General features: G+C 35.2%; 1 protein-coding gene across 7 annotated transcripts in view; it reads right to left on the bottom strand.

Moving 5' to 3' along the window:
* Positions 1 to 19,438, bottom strand: part of EMC2 (ER membrane protein complex subunit 2) — a 45,128-nt gene that overhangs the window by 8,740 nt on the left and 16,950 nt on the right. For all 7 annotated transcript variants that reach the window (XR_003255195.1, XR_003255194.1, XR_003255193.1 and 4 more), the window contains exons 5-9: positions 18,492 to 18,549; positions 6,374 to 6,459; positions 6,151 to 6,210; positions 3,622 to 3,703; positions 2,352 to 2,462 (exon numbers count right to left, since the gene is read on the bottom strand). Coding sequence is in view for 2 of the 7 variants with exons in the window: in XM_026075794.1 (XP_025931579.1) it covers positions 2,352 to 2,462; positions 3,622 to 3,703; positions 6,151 to 6,210; positions 6,374 to 6,459; positions 18,492 to 18,549 (397 nt within the window). In the remaining 5 variants the exon portion in view is untranslated. The remainder of the gene's footprint in view (positions 1 to 2,351; positions 2,463 to 3,621; positions 3,704 to 6,150; positions 6,211 to 6,373; positions 6,460 to 18,491; positions 18,550 to 19,438) is intronic.

Genomic DNA, 19,438 nt, shown 5'->3' with positions numbered 1-19,438 from the left:
ATGTCTGTCAAGTACAAAAGTAGCAGCCACAGTAAGAACAGATCTTAAATCCTGGAAACAGGGTTACAAAGAAGTTAGGAGTCAAAGGGCAGATACACAAACAGAGATGGAGAGTTGCACTTGCAAAAATCACCTAATGAAATCTGACAGCCAACCACCTGAGAGAAACTGGAGAAACTGAGACTGAGGGCACATGCCCTTTTTTGCAGTAGTTTACTTGTGTTATGCAAATCCAGGTTTGCGTGTGCAACTTTCAGGCACCACCAAAACAAATTGCTCATGAGTAACAGGCTCAGAATTTACCTTAGAGACTGAAAATAACAGGTGGGAGGTAAGATCTGGCAGAGGACAAGCCAAGATGGGCCATCATAAATCCTTATGGCTGTTCTAGAATCAGTTGAGCTGTCTATATGTATACACACCTAAAAATCAACTGAGGCTAATAAACAGATTAATTTATACAGCATTAAATGCTTTCCTCAAAAACTTACTCTTTAAAAGCTAAATCACCAAAGGAACAGCAAGGAGCTATCCTTTTCTTTCTTGAACATATGTTCACCAATCCAAGATGGGCTAGGAAGATTAGGTCTGAGTCTTGTGTCTTAAATATGACGTCTAAGAGCAAGTGATCCTTGACAGGAAGTTCCTATTAATATTGTCTGGTGTTTTGAGGAAGCCTTAAAGCTGCCTGTCCTCTCCCCGCAAACATTTCCCAAAAGGAAAAAAAGTTTTGTTACTAAAAAGATCATTTAAAAGATCTAAGATCTAAAGAAAGATCTTTCATTGAAGCCTAAATATCTGTGGAGAAACTGAAGTACTGATGCCAGTACATTCTACCTGTAGATACTGCATTCATGGCAGCACATGCTGTTTTGTCTGCCGCACTCAAGGCAACAACGCTGTACAGGATAAACATCGATTTTGAAACTGAAAGTTCCATTTAGAAATTGGAATGAGAAAAAACAAAGAAGAAAACAAGTTGGTAAAAAACAAAAACACTGTCACCATATAGTGCTGGTACCCTTCAGTAGTTCACCACCCTGTAGAGAGGAGTGTGACTAAATTCTTTTGCAAGAAGGTATCTTCATGTGTCAGTGATTATAATTCTTTGGAAAACATGAGCAAGATTTATAGCTGAAGAACACTTTGGGTAGGAAGAAAGACTACAACAGCATAGATCAGCTTTTTGTAGTTGCAAAAAAAGACAAATATCAAAGCATAAGGGATCTCCACAAGTAGAAGAAAAAGATGTTTCTACTTTAACCTAGCACTCCAGTGGCAGTCCTACAGAGATATCCATCGAAAAACATGCACAGGAAGCTACTGCTAAAAAAATGCATGGTTTTCCAAGCCTTTTTTATATATACATATATGTACATATACATAAATATATGTACAATACACACCTATCTCCAGCAAGGACATAGTAGATAATACAAATTCACTGGCTGTTTAAGTCTGATGTCATGTGGACAGATGTGCCGAGAAGATTTTGGTGCAAACTAGTGATCTTTTCCAGTAAGTGCAAAAGAACTGACATATGGCATACTGGCCAATAATGCACTACACTGTGTAGGTAACACAGGTGAACTGGCCACCTGATGATGGAATACAGAAATTAGTGGAGCACAACTGAAACCACTAATTGAGAGGATTTACAGCCATCCAAAATGGTTGGAGATGCATTCAGTCAAGTCATCTATCAGTATGAGGCCCGTGAAACCTCTGGAAGCACCGAGGTCCTTAAAAGGGCTTGAGATAAAGGGAAAATTTTACACCTAATAAAGATGACTGATAAAATATTTGAAAATGAATTAATCATTGATCAAATAAACTTGAGAGAACAAGGCAACAACACGATTAGCAAGCAAAACTGAGAAAGCTCAGACCATTTGGATAGTTGGCAAGAACAAATACTGCGCTTCTATGTCCACACCAATAGTCAAAATATATGAGCATGCCAGTGGGGAACATCAAGTCAAAAAAGATCTTGTTTGGATTTACATATGGGCAAGCACATAAAGCCTTGCTTCCACAGAAAAACTTATTTAAAAGCAACTGAACATTACAGTTTGAACGTTTTAATAAAACACTTTGAGATCAGGTTAAACAAGGTATTACTATCCTTTTTGGGATAGGGGAACCAGTATATACATACTGGAACACAGAATCCAAATTTGACTTCTTTTAACCATTTTTAACCATTGGCATAAAATTTTCCATACCCAATATTTAATAACAGTGTTAATAATCTGAAGTGTTAAGTTAGCACAAAAGAGAAAAAGTCAAATTGTAAAGGACATTATAACATATGCAAAATGATAATACAGAAAATATATAATCAAGCTCACCATGTAAAGTCCGAACAAAGCTCTCATATTTCTGTTGTTCAGTTTCAGTGCTTGTGCAAAATACTTTCTTGATAGTTCAAGATTTTCAAGTCCCCCTTGAGTATATTTCACCTGTAAAAATAACAGGCTCCTGAAACTTGCACATATCATCAGGCATTCACTCTTGAATAAAAGATATTATGAAACGTCTCTTCAGATTTGTATTTCACATTTCAAATCGTGTGAGTCCTGTCAAAGACAAAATACTGGACTAGGAGAAACCTGAGCTCTTCTCAATAAAGAAATTCTTTAAWAAAATATTTAACTACAGGAAAAAGGCCAACACTAATTTAGATATCAGCTGCTACAATAAAAGAGTGATTATTTTGAGCCTATTCATAAATTACTTACAATTTTGGGATGGTCTCCTGTGAGAATAACAAGCTTTAAATCTAAAGCTAAATTCTGACTGCTACAAATGCACACTAACTCTATATCCCCTCAGTTTAACATTAATTAACACCAGTACACAAAACAACACAATGTCTTTTATTATCTATTCAAATGCAAAACAATGCACAAAGTTTAAAGATTACTCCACTACTTATCTATTCATTTTGCCTATTATTAAATCAAAAAGAAAGGGGATAAATATGAGAAGATGTTTCACAGATTTTCCACCACAAAGCTATTCAGACTTTCAAGTTTTAATGTTAATCCAGTGTTATCCCCGTTAACAAAACAAATTAAACCCTTTCCCGGGAGTTAACAGTATAATTTAGAGGAAAAATATATATATATATGAAAAATTATTATAAATTGCTAAAAACCTTTTAAAAAATCTTTTAAGGGTCCTCTCTCCACCTTGTGCTCTTTCAGGCAAAATTTCCTACATGAAGAGTTCCAAGATCTGGCTCCACAGTTGCAGGCGGTATGTAACTTCCTAGACAGCATTATTATGAAAAAGTTTAACTTCTCATACACTTAATTTGAAAAGTGCATAAACCCTTCAACAAGAACAGCTCATTTAAAAAGGAAACTTTATCTTCTGTAATTCCTGCCCTTACTCTTATTTATAGCTTAGCCACATTATTGTATTAAATAACTAAACACAGTTTTCTTAACATGTTAAGTTCTATGAGATGTTTTAAACTAATATGTTCTCTGTGTACTCTCTTAAATCTCCTAGGGAAAAATTAAAAGAAACCATTTTTATTCCATTTTCACCACTTAAGTAATATAAAAACAGAATGCGTATTTGAACACGGTAGATTTTTCTGAAAATACTTACTTCAGCATACTGCTGACAATATAAGTGGTTGTGTGGATTAGTCATCATAAGTTCCTCTAAGCAGAAGGCTGCTTTTGCATAGCTAAGGAATATAGAAAAGTGACATATAAAAATGAAAAAGTGTATAGCTCTTTGCTTCAGTTTCTTTACAGTACAGTAAAAAGAGTCTTAATTTTCCTTCATATCTTCACATGACTTATGATCAAAAGAAATGTTCTATTTTTAAATGATATTTGAAACCACAAATTACTATTTTCACATTCTAGATGGTGAAATCTTTACTAAAGGCCCTGGTATATATTGAACAGCTCATGGAAAACTTTAAAAATTACCCATTTCTTCTAATAAATGATGAGAAGAAACAGGATAAGCAAATTTTGTTTAACTACTAGAAGTTACTTTAATTCAGGCTACCAAGTTCATGTTTCCTTCCACATAAAATTCAGCTACATGATGATTCATATGTCAAGCTATAGATTAAAGAACTAAACTCTCAGTTAATGTTATGCACTCACAGTTAACCGCAAAAGTGAGATCTAAAAACCATAATGAGAACAGTTCTAAAATCAAAAAGTCCAAATGTGTATATGAAAATAGTATTAAACCAGTCAAAATGGGCAACAACTTATCATTGCAAAAGAAAAGGCTAGCACTTGTTCTTTAAATTAAAGCTTTCAGCATGAACTATGAAGATAAGTTCATAATGCTAATTTATTTGCATTAATTATAAAAATCCTAACTGCACAATGTCTCAGTTAATATGGCTTCCTGCAGAAGTTGCATTTACTACAGATATATGATAGCATTGTTCAGAAGAGTTTACATGGTAGGATTTCAAAAACCAGAGACACAAGGTCTGTAACACAAGTATTGGCAAATTATTAAATATTAGAGTAAAAGCAATTTAGCAATGATGAAACAGTATTAAACCATATAATTTGTATGATAGTCATCTCATTCTCCAAAAGTGGTAGATCGGAAGGAAGCCACAGTCCTCTTAACAGAACAGAATGTAGAACTGGGGACTACACAAACCTTGTAAACCTAAGCGCTTTCATGAGCAATGGTAACGGCATGGTGATTTCACAATCAAGACTAAATTTAGGATACTGATAGAACAGGTAAGCTGACTAATTATTTCCTTTAATGAAAAATTAACTTTTAGTTGCTTTTTAGCCCAGATTCCAATTTTTTCCCTATTTAATCTTAAAATAACAATAATGCTCTGAACAGTACGCTAAGCACAGTCAATTTTTTCAATGATCTGGAGAAAATTCTGCATACTATTTTTATTGGAATTCCAGACCAACATAACTACAAGCAAAAGCAATTTATTTCTCAAGTTCCACTACAGTATTCTGTAATGAAGATTATAGCCAAAAGGGGGGGAAAAAAAAAAACCAAACAGTAAAATAAGTATGTCTGCTCCACCCTATCATTCATTTTTGTACCAACTGCTCTGACAAGGTTAAATATATTTTTGGAGTTCAGTTCACATTTTTTAAAAATAGCTATTTTCTTGGAAAAGTTGCTGGTAAATTTCCCCAAACAAATGGAAGTTTGGACATCAAAATCCTAGATTATTCTTTAAGTCAGCATTTGAAAGAGCTTAATAATTATTTTTGGTGAGAACAGAGTAGGAGAAGTGATGGGGGAACAATTTTTTCCTGACAACGAGAATGGCTGTTTTTTCCTTGAGAATTTGATTCTTTTACTACTCTCTAGAAAGGAAGGAAACAAACAATGTGATATAATTCAGGCCGGGCTGAAGAACTAAAGGGCCGGGGGCGGGGGAGGGGGTATACGCCTTTGGGTGGAGGTTAGAATTAATGCTGTGATATTAGAAAACTTACACTAAGGCTTTGAGCTAATCCTCTCACACTGGGATTTCCTCCTGTCACTACAGCAATAAAAAAAGCTAACAAAAACATTAAATATCCAATAAGCAAGTTACTACAACATGCAACATTCTTGACTGCACTGGCTTTTGTACCCAGGCGACCAAATGCCTCTAGCTCTGCATCCATGCTTTTTGTGGGGGGGTGAGGATTTTCTGTGTGTGTGTGTTGGTTTTTTTTCCAGGTTTAGAAGTAGGCCCTGCAAGTTCCTGCAGAGGCAAGCTAACAGAAAAACAGAATATTACATACAGTTAGTGTAATTAATTGTTTTTAGAAGTACAGAATTTCAAATCTATTACTAGTAAAAACATCACTTGAATGAGAAATTAGGGCAAATGCGTGCTGTTCTCCACTACATATATAACACTTTTTTTTAATATCAGATTTTTTTTTTTAAATGAAACATACAGGTAATTTAGTAAGTTGCTTCTGCTTTAAAATCAAATGTCTCGTTAAATCAGTTATTAGTCAAATAAGGTTGTTAATTATTTCCTGATGACACTTGCTATATTGGAAATGAGACTGTATACTTTCTAACACTGGCCCATGAAAACAATCACTGATGTCTTCGACTTACACGGAGTAGATTTAAAATTTAACAGTTTTTATGTGGACTTAGCAAACAACTTACTCATGCTCATTGATGTAAAGTTCTGCAAGTTCATGCCAAGCTTCTTGGTCTCCGACAAATCTGTATACAGAGAGCAAGGGAGGAAAAAGAAAAAGAATGTGTGGAGGGATTCTGTAAGTGACCAGCATGGAAGCAAAGGTGTAAATCAAATGCAAATTCCATTTTAATTAAAAAGATTTATCACAATAGCAAAACACAATCTGTATTCTTGTAAGACACTCACTGTTCCAGATACTCATTCAGCTCTCGGATGGCCTCAAGATTTTTCCCCTGGGCTTTTCGAATGGCAATCTTACGCTTTCTTGCTGCCTATGGGTTGACATTAATAAAGGATTAGGGTCTCATAATTCCCTGGGTTTTTGTATAGAAAGCAATTTGACTGTGCAAATTATTATCTCAATACCAGTGGAATTCCACTGCAGAGCAACTGCTAGGCTGGAGTTTATAAACATCCCCACAACATCCCCCTGAGAGCTTGAAAACCTCTTCTTACAATCGCATTATGCATGCTTTTCTTTGGAGACACAAACTGTATGCATTATTTCGTTCCAACAAATGACTGTCCAGATTCTGGTAATTACAAACCAGCAGGAGAGGCTAATCTCCAGCCAGTCCAAAGACCCCCACCTTCTCATTCACAAGACCCATGATTATAGTGACTGAGTTTTAGAGAATCGCACAGAGGCATCTGGGTTGCCACTGTATAAAAATGGCTTTCAGCCATTTTTACAGATTTCTGCCAAAGCGCTGAATGCCATCTTTAATTACTGTTGAATATATACCAACTTCATAAACAAGTTCTCATCATAGAGCACAAAGTAGACCTTTTAATATAAAGGCAAAATAAAATAGCCTCTTCAATAGCAAAACCAACCAGTACTTCAGTATGTGGGTGGAAAAATGTATTTCAGCATAAACAACATAAAAAAAATGAAGATTTAAGTACTATACCATAACAACATTTGGAACTCCATAAATGTTGTTACAGACCACCAGGAAAAAAGATACACAGCATTTTAGTAGTTGATTATTCTGAATTCCAATCTGATACTCCAATTTTTGAAGTATGTAGGTTACAGTTCTCTAAAAGCAATCTTCTGACCTCGAGGAATTTTGAATCAAGGTATACTTATGTTGTAATTCAAAAAAATGCACATCTTCCCAGCAGTCTGACAGAGTTTGGAGCAAACAGCAATATACCTCAGCCAGCCTGAAAGCCATCAGATCTGGAATCTGACAAAATAACAGTAAAAACAAATTCCAGTATAACATGCCTTAAAGAAAAAATACTACCAGCCCACTCCCTTGCACGTAAACTCTGTTCTCCTGGGCCATCATAACTGCTGTAGTCAAACATAAGACGACAGATGGTCTGTTTTGCATGGTAGATCTGTATGTGTACATACACACACTTACATGCTATTTCTCCATGAGATAATATTCATGAAAAGTTTCCTTCTGTAGCACAACCCCACTGCTTATTCTCCTCCTAACTCTCATTCCATTTCATATCTTAGAAGATGTTATAAAGTTTGGTATAATCTTACAGAAGCCTTGACTGCACAGGAACACACAATTCTTCAACGAAAACTTGAAAGTTTTTAATCTTAGAATTTGAGATAGTTCAGAAATTTGTTTCCTGGTGACAGACCTTCTTAAGATCTCAGTCACATATAATGTGAAAGAGGTTTTGTATTTTTAACAGTATTTTAACTGCGACTATTCTCTTACTTAACCTCTTATCCTTTCATCATCATTCGACCAATTTAATTTCTTCTAGAAGAAGAGTAGCCTGTATCATCTAAGTAAATTAGTTCAAGCTGATAAAACAAACAAGTGACACCACCATATCTAGAAATGCATTCAACTCCCCACAAACATATAGTCAATGCACATTCAGTGAAAATGGTTCAAGTGAAGAGAAAAAATTTTGCTCTTCTGCTTAAGTGCAAGGCACAGGTAGAGAGACAATTCACTGGACTTATCAGGAGACAGATTTGGATGCAGACAGCATGGGAGGTTTACGCAGAGTCATGTTGTTAACCACTGTTTCTTGGTCAAACTGCAACCTGTGAAATTACATTCCTCTTTCTAGTTTTACTGTAAGACATGAGGCTAAATCTTTAACGGACTCTGGGAATTGCAATTGGTGACCACCCCATTAATCACTACAATAACAATACACACTGCTTATTTTCCTGAGTTTTTAAAATAAGGAAACAGCATAATTAAACTTTTTTAATTTTCAAATATAGAGAGAGCTGTCTCACATGTTTATCACATAGCCACTGTTACTAAAACAAACAAAAAACCCCTCACTTTTTATGAGATCTCAAAGCATTATATAAGGCAGGTTAGTACCCTTGCTACAGCAGGAACATGGGGGCACAGCGCTAAACTAACACAGGGCCACACAGTGGCACAGGCACAAACTAAACCAGATTTTCTGATTCATGCTCCACTTGCACATCAGGCCACATTACATGTGGTGACACAACCTGAGATTTGCACCCCMAAAAAGGAAACACGTTACACTCAATAGGAAGAGAGAATCACTGAAGCAGTCTGAAGGTGGAGAGCGCACCGAGAGCAAGGAGCTGCTCCCAGAGCAGGACAACGGAGRGACAGGAAAGGCGACAGCCGCACAGACACCCAAGGAGCCCATCATGCAATTCTGACTTACAAAGAGAGAAACCTTTTTGCAGGTGACAGCTTAAGGAAGTCTACTTTAAAAATGTGGCATTTGGATTTAAAAAAATCAGTTACTTTCAAAATGTAAAGAAAAAGCAATCAAGAGACTGCTTAACAACTGAAATATATATAAATATATATATATATAATATATAAAAATCAATCAATGCATCTGACAACTTAATTTGCAATGACAGACAGGAGCTGCCTACATAAGTCACCCTTCTTTTTCGTTTCGAATGAAACTCCTTCAATCGCATGCAAGCAAGCCCTGCAAAACAGTCTGAAAAAGGATTCCCTCGGTGGTGGCTGTATTTCTGAACCACAGCACTCCCAAATAACATAAATCACTGTAACCTCAAGATATTAATTTTTAGAAGTTACAACTACTTCTAGTCACAAAYATAAACTGATGTTTGTCTATAACAAGCACTTCCTTTAACGTAATCAAATAATAAGGACAAAAGCATTAGGTATAACTAGCTGGTTCCGACAGCAGCATTCAGGAGTAAAATGAAGTATGTATACATACGGCTCTAAACCACATCTTCCTACTCCAAATCCCACAACATTTCTGCAAAATTACACTTTTTGTTTCATATTTGAGAACAATAGTATTTAAAACTTCCTTTTTCATTCACCTTCCGCACCACCAAAGTTAAAATAGCATCTGGGCTTGAAATCAGAGCTCTCTTACCTTTAAATACACCTTCAAAAATGTTGGGATAAGTTAGCTTATTTACAGAGAACTCTTAGCAAAAAAAGAGGCACAAATATTCAAAACAGTGCTGACAATTTTTTCAAAAGAAAAATCTAGCAACTGGATGAACAAGATGTTTTATAATGGCACAGAATTTTTGAAAGTCAGCATTTGGCTTAACCTATTAAAAACTGCTGGGAAGAAGTCAATCAGGATCTGTGTTTTGTTTTGTTTTTAAAGAAGTTGCTAGCATTTTTCAAACACATAAATAAAATTAGAACAAAAATATTCTGCACACATCGCCAAGAGATATATACTTAGGCGTTCAGTAGCAGTGAAATGAAGTATTCAGATCCATGATCCCTGAAAGTCCTAAGACAGACTAAAAAAATAAATAAATGAAAACAAAACAGCATTGGTTTATCTGTATTCACATACTACGCTTTCATTCTAGCTTTTCTTTAGACCACAAGGACTATCAGTTACTTTTTAAAGGAAGACTGCAGTAGTCAATGCTTCAAGAAAAAAAAATATATATAATATTATTTATATATATATACATATATATGAAAAGGCTTGCATTAAAATCAGGACATTAACAAGTTTGTGTGTTGCAAGCTTGTCCTCCTTATCCTGATTTATATTGTCTCCGAGCCCTTATCTAGGTCTCTGGATGTATCCGTTTCCTTCTTGGTGAATTGGGAATGATGCTCACCATGCTCACAGGGTGCTTAATGAGCACCCCAGGAGAATGGAATATGTAACGACAGTTTAGACACTTAGCACCAGTTTTTATTTATGTACATCAAATTAAGCAATTTTTTTTTTTTTTTTTTTTACTGGGCAATACCACCACTACCAATAACCACCTTACCAGACAAAAACTAATTACTCTTACAAGAAAAGGTAGCATGCCACTAATACTACAGAAGATTTACTTATATTTCATACATCCAACTTAGCACCGTTTTCATTATCAGCTGATATAAGAAAAGCAGGTCATATATTTTATTATGTTTTAGCCCTTTGTTTAGTAARAAACTCACATTTCAAAATGTGAATTCATTTTTAGTAGACCTATTGCAAGATACCAAAAAACTGCAGAATACAGAGTAGGAATCTGTTCAAACTCATTAATTTCAAGTCCACTAAAAATTATCATGAGCAACCTACTTTTAAATACAAGGTTTGTGATTATTATGAGATCTATGAAGCATACCAAAATAGCCGTAACAATTCTGTTAACAAAGACAGAAAAATAAGGCTCCCCAAGGGTTTCATTTGAATTCTGTCTATCACAAGAATAAGATTTATAATAACAATTCTAATACATAAAGGAACTCATTCTCCTTTCTCCTTCCACCTTAAATCAAAAAGGAAAAGGCAAAWTTTTTTATGTTGCAACAAGATATGCACCGTTTGACCACGCAGAACCTATGASATGGAATTCCCCCTATCAATTTTCCAGAGTTTAAAACAAAACACCGGAATGTTTACTGGCTGATTCTGTAAATCCAGCATTCTTAATGGAAAGATATATGTCATCTTAAAGAAACACTTATACCATAATCACTATCATATGGAGTAAGGTGCTTTAGTATGTCACATATTTATTAAACAGTGAACCTTTCCAAGCTATTTCYTTTAAAGACTAATAATCCCAATCTGGCACAAGAACTAATCCTCCATTTGTTATGATTCTTTTTAATTAGCATTAAGTAGACTCAAAGTGAAGCAAGGATTTGAACATTTATCAACTTCTGCATTTGATTAGTAAAACATACCATAAGAGAGTCTAAGATTGTTCTAAATTTCATGGTTGCAAAGAAAGTATTAGCTGGAGAAGGCTTTTCAGTTACTGGCTCTCTTAAGAAAGGAACAGTTTTATATCTGGGTAACTGCTGCAATGTTAAACAAATTGTATTTGGTGACTTTACAAATTTTTTCAAAATTAATTCTTTCAATTTGTTTTTACGGAGGATTTAACATTTTAGAAAAGGTGCATTTGGTCTAAAAGTTTGACTGATTAAAATAATTTCCTTCAAATTACAATATGCAAATCAAACCAGAAGTGTAAACAGCTATAACAAAGATAAAGTGAAGAAAGTACATGAAAGTTATTATTTGAATGCAACCACAATAATGAAACATTGTTGCCAGATTTATTTTTTCCAAGTTAACCATGGAAGACAGTTAAACCAGGCCAAATCTTGCAAATGAATCTACGCAGGCGCAGAGCTGCTGACCTGAAGCAACTACTTTAGGGATAATGTCAAAGCACAAGTAGCAAATGTGAATATATTTTTTTAAAGGGTTCCAAAGGGGAATCCAGTGAACAACAGCCTGTAAAGTCTGATATCAGCAGACAGCAAATTGGTAGAAACTATACTAAAGACTGGAATTTGAAAACATGAAAAATATACCCACAAAGAGTAAGAACAGTTTATGCAGAAAAAAATAAGGCTTCACAGGTATATTGAACTTCTTTGAAGAAGTCACTGAGTGTGGATGAATAAAGAGCCATTTAATACAGTCTACTTTGATTTTAGAAAGACTTTCAACAAGGTTTCTCACTGGAAGCTCTTAAGGAAACTAAGTTGCCACAGTATAAGAGCGGAAGGTCTTCAAACCGATGAATAAACTAGCTAAAAGATATAAAACAGGAGAAAGTCATTCCTTTCTACTAGCAACTTCCCTTTACTGAAAATCCCACAGTCACCTGTAAAAACTACTGTTCAGCATATTTATAGGTGTTCTAACCCGGGAATTAACAGTGATGTGACAAAGTTAACTGATGATAATAAGTTATTCAAGTATAAAAAACAAAACAACTGCAAATACTAGCATTCACGACAGTGAATGCCAGTATGATAAAATGGCCCATGAAATTTAATCTGGATACACAAAGGGTAAAACAATATTAATTTAATGTCCACAGCAATACTCTCTGAGTCCGCCCAGTTAGGAAGATGCTGGAATTACAATAAACAGTTCTGTCAGTTCAGTGTTCAGAAGTGCTCTTAAAAAACACCCGCCACACTACGATGCTGGAATTTTTGGAAAACAATACAGACCAGAACACATTATTTTGCCACTGTATAAATCCATAATGCTCTTGCATTTTGAATACTAACTGCACTTCTGTGCTCTCCTACCTTGTCTAAAAAAATAGGGCAAAAAAGAAAGGGTCCTTGGAATAGCAGCAGGGTTACGGGGCACAGAACGGCAATGAGAACTGCTAGACAGGTTGGGACTTCTCTGCTTAGAGGGGAATGAAAGATCTATAGAATCATGAGCAAAAATTAATACAGTGAACAGAAAATGAGTATTGCCTATAAGAGAAGAATTAAGGTTATCAAATAAAATTGCTGGGTGGAAGGCTCAAAATAAATTAAAGGAGATTTGCCCAAAGCATAAGTGATGGAAATTCACTGCCAAATAATGTTGTAGATACACATACACATGCACAAAATTTACAAAGATTCAGAAAGTGGTTCAAAAAATTAATGCAGAAATTCCATGAAGAGCCAGTAGTTACCACTTCTGGCAGAGGAAATCCAGGACCTGAAGATTAATAGAAGCTGGGAGACCAGAGCAGAGCATACGGTGTGTTTGCCCTGTTCTTGTTCACTTCCCCTGGTATCTGCTATTGGTCACTGTCAAAAACTGTACAATGACCTAAATGGACTTTGGGCACAACTCCAGGATAGCTGTTCTTATATTTTCAAGTACTTAATTTCAAGGGACAAAATCTCCATTAACATTTAAAAATGTTACACCCTCAGAAGTCAAACACGTGACAAATGCTGGAATGCACTCTCTCACTTCACCAATCATGATTCAACAAGAAGCAAAAAAACCCTAGCGAAGGTAAATGATGCTCCCACTGCCAAATGAAGAGAACATTTCTTCGGGATCCACATATGCATCCCCAGCTTAATCATCAGTCCTCCTTGGGGACTATCTGAAGCAGCAGCTGCAGCTCCTCATACCTCTCACCAACTTCAGCCTGCATCAGACACTGTGCCAAACCATCCTTTTCAATTCCCTTTAAAACTACCACCCTACAAACTTCAGTTTAGGATTAGTCATGTCTTTCCTGGCAGTGCTAGCAACATATTTTATGAAACATACACATAGCACCTCAGAAAAGTCCCTCCATTAGCAGATATTTATTTAGCAAGCAATTTCCCTTTGGAAACTTTAAAGCATCCTGTAGATTGTACAGATCTGTAAGAACTTCACAGGAGGTCTCTCTCTGTTTAAAATGAATGCACAACTACTACAAGAGTTTTAAAGAGTTATCACTATTAAAATGATAAATACTTGTACTTAAAGTCCAATATTCTCCTTGTATTTGTTAAGGATAAGGAACTGGATGAAACTAAGTTACCTATATAGTCAAGATGACAGTAATACACAATGACAAAAGGAGATGYTAGGAAGAGCTGAGATATTAATGATATGTAATTCCTGCCTATATAAGTGATATACAGTCCTATTATTTTACTCAGTTTTTTTTTTTTTTTTTTTTTTATAGTGACTGGATTCCCACAGGTCTTCAACTATCTCTAGTGCTTCTTCTGGAATATGTCAACTTGGCTAGGGGAAAAAAAAAAAACAAACCCTCAAAACTGTACAAAAAAGACTAAATTCATGTGACAAAATCCATATACTGTTTCCTGTTCATTCCCACAAAGTTATTAGTGAAGAACATTTTAAGAACCCTGAAAGATAATGGCTTCTATCACCATCTTGTTATTAAAATTTTATTTTAAATTCTTCGTTCAGTGAGCCATAATTATACTACTAGACCCATGAAGTTGATAGGATTCTCCATATGTCCTAAGTCAAGCAAGCACATACAATGTCTTCTTGAATTAGAAGCTTAGCTGAAAAAGGAGCAAGAGAAACAGTAGAATTAGTATCCCAATAAAAACATCAGATTTTCCATGGATTAGAATTAAGACAGAACCATGTGTCTTATCTCATTTTCCCCTGTTGCTGACTCTGTGCTCTGGCAGTCTGCTTGGCAGACGAGTTGAAGAATAAGGGAAAACTATAGCTGGAGTAGGATAATATATATTATATTACAATATATATAAAATATATATTATATCAAATTCTAGCCCTTKTATTATCTTAATTTACAATGCATACAGCTAAATAACTAACCTCACTCCAAAAGTCAACTTAAGGCTGTACACATTGTGGCATTTTTTAAGTAGCATGCTTGACCATTCAGCCTTATCTTCAGAAGGCGTGAAGCGTGCCTGCGCTAGCTTTAATGAAAGAACAGAAATTCCATTTTGGAAAACCATAACTTTGGTTACTTGCAACATCCAAATGGTATATGCCTTCACCATTAGAGCTAAAACAGGTACCGACAGAACTAATACACACCAGGTACTAGAGGGAATAAAGAGACACATTTCACCAGTAGGTCTTAAAGCTATTTATTGATAGCAGAAAACACAGTGCCTCAAGGCAAAATGTGATTTTTTTTAAACAAATGCCCAAGACTTAAGYGTTAATACATATTCCTCTAGTCTAATCTCCTACTTCTGACATGATTTCTACCGTTAACTAACCAGCTAACCTTCCATCACCTCTCCCTCCCTCTTTGGTCCTCACAATTCTGCTTCCTTACCATATCACCCAGTTCCTTCTGGACCTTTTTTTCCTTCTCTTCCTCACTGCTTGGATGCAACTCAGAAAAGAAAGGAGTCTCCCTACTTTCTGACCCTTTCCATAGCACTACAGTCATGAGGAACAACTGCAAGGAAGTCCTGCTTAGACTCTCTAGCCTGGGATCAATCATGCTCTATACAAATGGAATTTTAAGAAGATGCATTTAACAAAAATCCCAGCAGTGTCTACTGAGCACATAAAATGAAGATTTTCCAATGTCTGTAACTTAGCCAGTTTGGGTGTTGATCTCATAGTATAATAAAAGTTGCATTCTACCAAGAGCTCTTTTCCTGTTGGTATTCAAGGCTTTGCTCTAAAGGAAAGGAGCATAGGGATTTCTCAATGAAACACATTAACAACAACAACAACAACAACAAAACAGAAAAAATCCTCTTCCAAACATGCTGAAACACAATGTCCCCCTTATTTTGTTCTCAGAAACAGAGTAAACACTTTGTCTGAAGATATACAAACAACTGAGCCACTGTCTGGCATCAGTATAAAGATTTTCAACTAGACACTATATTAAATTTTAATTAATAAAAAAGGTCCTACAATAGAAAATGTTATGCAGCCTTAATTACAGAGCAATCTGCCAGCTACAGCTCTAATACTCCCGCATTTCAATTGAAATGGTCTAGAAAGAAAAAGGTTCCCATTCTTATCCTATTAAAATCCACACAAGTTGTGCTTTTCACAGGAGTCAGATTTCATTCATTAATGGTAACCTCTTCAGGGAAGGGGCAGACTCTTCCTCAACGCCTACAGGCTCTGAACAGTGAAACGGGATCTCTCAAGTGACAACATTAACATTGCCCCACTGTCAAAGGGGTCATCTTTTTCAGCAAATAAGCTTAAAGTGAGATAAAACATTGAGAGGAGGTCATCTTTTTGTAACAAAGAGTACTTCAAATTCTGTCCTAAGAACTGAAATAAAATAATTACTATTATCTCAATTTCAGAATTTTGCATGCAAAAAAAAAAAACTCATACAAAAGTGTGAATGTCCATTACATAATTTGAGTTCAAAGTTCACTTTYCATAATGGAAAAGTCTGCTGCATCTTAAAAATAAATGATTTAAAAAAAATGAAAGAAAACTTTTCCCATGCTTCTCTCTACTTGAAACTGTCGGCTGATGCAAAGTATGATTTTTACATGACTTGTGTGAACAATGTCCATGTTCCACTTACAGCAGTTGCCAAAACGTTTAATATATATAAGCATCTCCATGTGTCAGCACACCAGAAGAAATTGCTGTAAGGTAAGGTGAGTGCCAAGACAAACTCAGCAATGGTTTCTTTTTTAAAATCTTGAAATATTTATTTTCCTACAGCAGCCACATGCATGCATGGAAATAATTAACAGGTAAAAGACACAAAAAATTCTAACATATGACAATTTATCAAAACTTTCTATTTAACTTTCACTCTGCACATGCAAGACTGAGCCAACCTATTCTATAGTTATATAACAAAGAACCTTTGCTCTGCATTTAATAGTCTCTTCACTTCTGTTCTCAGATTTAAAGAAATCCAATAGGTCATGCAGCTGTTCTAATATTTACGTCTTATGCTTCTAAGTATTAACATTTTATGTATCTTTATGATTTTCTAAAGGAGGAAATCCAAATTAGGTAATTGCCATGCATGTTACTTATTTAAATTTATCATTTTGTTTTATAAACTATCCAACAAACCACTTACTCAGATGACGTTAGCCATGTTGAGACAGCTGAAGAGTAAAACTGCCAAAAAATGCACACTTCAAAGATCTGTGGTCTACAGAAGTCATGGCAATATGGTGCTCAATTTTCCACTGGCTTCAGCAGAAGATCATAAAATGTGCACCTAGGTGACCTGTTCTTGTGGCTACACTGTAGATGGTTTCCATCTTGTTTTAGCATGACTTTGAAGACAGCATCTCTAAAACTCTGAGCCATATATTGCTAAAATCCATCAAAATTTACTGCAGACAATGATGCACCTTGTAGTCAAATTCCTACTCAGAAATACCATATACTTCCAAAGGACAACCGCAGACAACTTACATYTGTCTTGCAGAACACAGATCAAGAAGTACAACTTAGGGAGAGTGAAGAAAAAAAAACTGAAAATTTTGAAGAGTTCTTCTGGCCCTTGCACAAACATTTGTTGAGTTAAATCACTGCAAAAAGACACAGACTTTAATCTAACACTGTTGTCTGAGTGCTTAAGTTGGTATTTACATTTTAAAATGTTTCCCTTAAAAATAATTTCCTGTCTTTTCTTTTTTTTATAGTTTACTTTAAGTGATGGCATTTTATGTATAGCCAGTTCTGGCATACCCTGCCCAGTTATCTGAGTTTCTGTAGGTTATTCATTCCTGAACAACAGACCACACCAAATAAGACTGCAGAAAGGTAGCAGTTCAAAATGCAYTGATGAAGGTTTACATGAGACTGTCAAAACATCTAGAATAGCCAAAGTATTATATTTGCATAGATGACTACTCAATAAAGAGATCCAGTTCTTTAAAACCAACCAAGACAGGCAAACATACTCTCAAATGGGCAATGATCAATAATAATCAACTGAAATTGCACCATGTGATATAAAAATATGAAACTCCATGGTTTCTTCATGTTTCCAACTTTACCTTTACTGGAAAAAAAAAAAGTATGAATACATTGTTACAAGTTTTTTTAGACTTTCATTTTGGCATCTAATATCTGAAGAAGTCTTATACAACCAGTATTCAAGAAATCCCTAAAAAGTACAGTCTGTCTCAGGTTTTGTTTTGTAAGGTTGGCAAGCTTTACAGCATTCTGATTCAAAAGCTAATAAAGTGTCCCAGATGATAAATCAAAATAACTAAGCAGTTCAAGCACTACCTGAGTGTACTCGTAAGTAAGATTAAGCATTATGAAGACAGACGACACATGGCAGACTATATTGATCCGTTAATACTAAATGTTCAGGGGAAATGGAAAAGCTGAAAAGTCCAATACAAACCCTATCAAGATCACTGGAAAGGTTACAAGTTATAACAATATGTTTTCTAAACTCAGTGTTTAAGCAAACATTAAATCACACCTTCTCTTTATGAGAAGAATCTCATTTGTTCTACGGAAAGTAATGTACAAAGTTATACTAGGAAGTTAAAGGAAACAAATTCAATAATCATACAGCCAGAATGTTTTTCCACAGTGAAACCCACACAATGTTAGCAAAATTTCAAACAATGTAGCACTGTATTTCAGAAAAATCTTTTAAACTTACTGTGTTGGTTGAATCTTCTTGTAAAATTCTATCATATAACTGGATAGCATCATCATACCTGTTGAAAGAAATCAGTCACATTTATTTCTGCTAAGACAGAACTCCTGAATTTCCAGCTATCCTTCCTATACAGTTAATAATACTGCTGTACTTTTCATACTGAATATTGTGAGAGCTATATTTCTGCAAAATTTCTGTTAAGTGAGTGCTGAATATGAACTGCAGTATTTTATGCCACACAGTTAAAAAAAAATAAATCGCAATTCCTTCATGGAATACTATTTCAGCAACAACTTACACATTTTGCACCCAATTTGTTTTACTCCTTTGCCTGTTCTCTCTTTTTCTGTACCTAATAGGTACAACCACCACTTCCCAACTCTCCTCTTCGCCAAAGGAAAGAAACCCAAAAAGTTGAAAGGACATCCAGAATGACAGACTTTTCACTTTTTTCAGGTAAGTTTCTTTTGTTATGACTTAATAAAGTATAAGCAGAAGAGTATAATAGGGAGGTGCATACGAAAGAGTCCAACCCCTACACTACCATAAATCATGAAAGAAAATTTTCCATTATCAGTACATAGGTTTTATTAATTAATTCTGCTACTTGAAGTATGCTAGAAATAGTTTATTGCAGTTGCTATAAATGCTTTAAATCTTCTGGGAAACAGATTTGTGCATTCAGTTAACCATATGAAGAACCCAGACTGGGCAAATAAAACAACTCAGTTCAAAACACATTCGATTATACAGCTATTGTGCTATAACCACATAGCTGGGGCATACTTTGTCTCTCAACGTATAGTCCGACAAGGAATTTTCCAGAGGTACTGCTGACCAAACTTGTTGCTACCCATCCCCTTCTTGCCTTGGACACCCATTTACATACTTACACTGTTCCCTAAGCTGCACTGTGATTTGTAAAACTCAGCTGTCCAGTCCAGATC

Source organism: Apteryx rowi, unplaced genomic scaffold (assembly GCF_003343035.1).
Source record: "Apteryx rowi isolate R43461 unplaced genomic scaffold, aptRow1 scaffold_411, whole genome shotgun sequence".
Taxonomy (NCBI): Eukaryota; Metazoa; Chordata; class Aves; order Apterygiformes; family Apterygidae; genus Apteryx; species Apteryx rowi.
The sequence above is the reverse complement of the archived record's forward strand: the minus strand, read 5'-3'. Positions and strand labels throughout refer to the sequence as shown.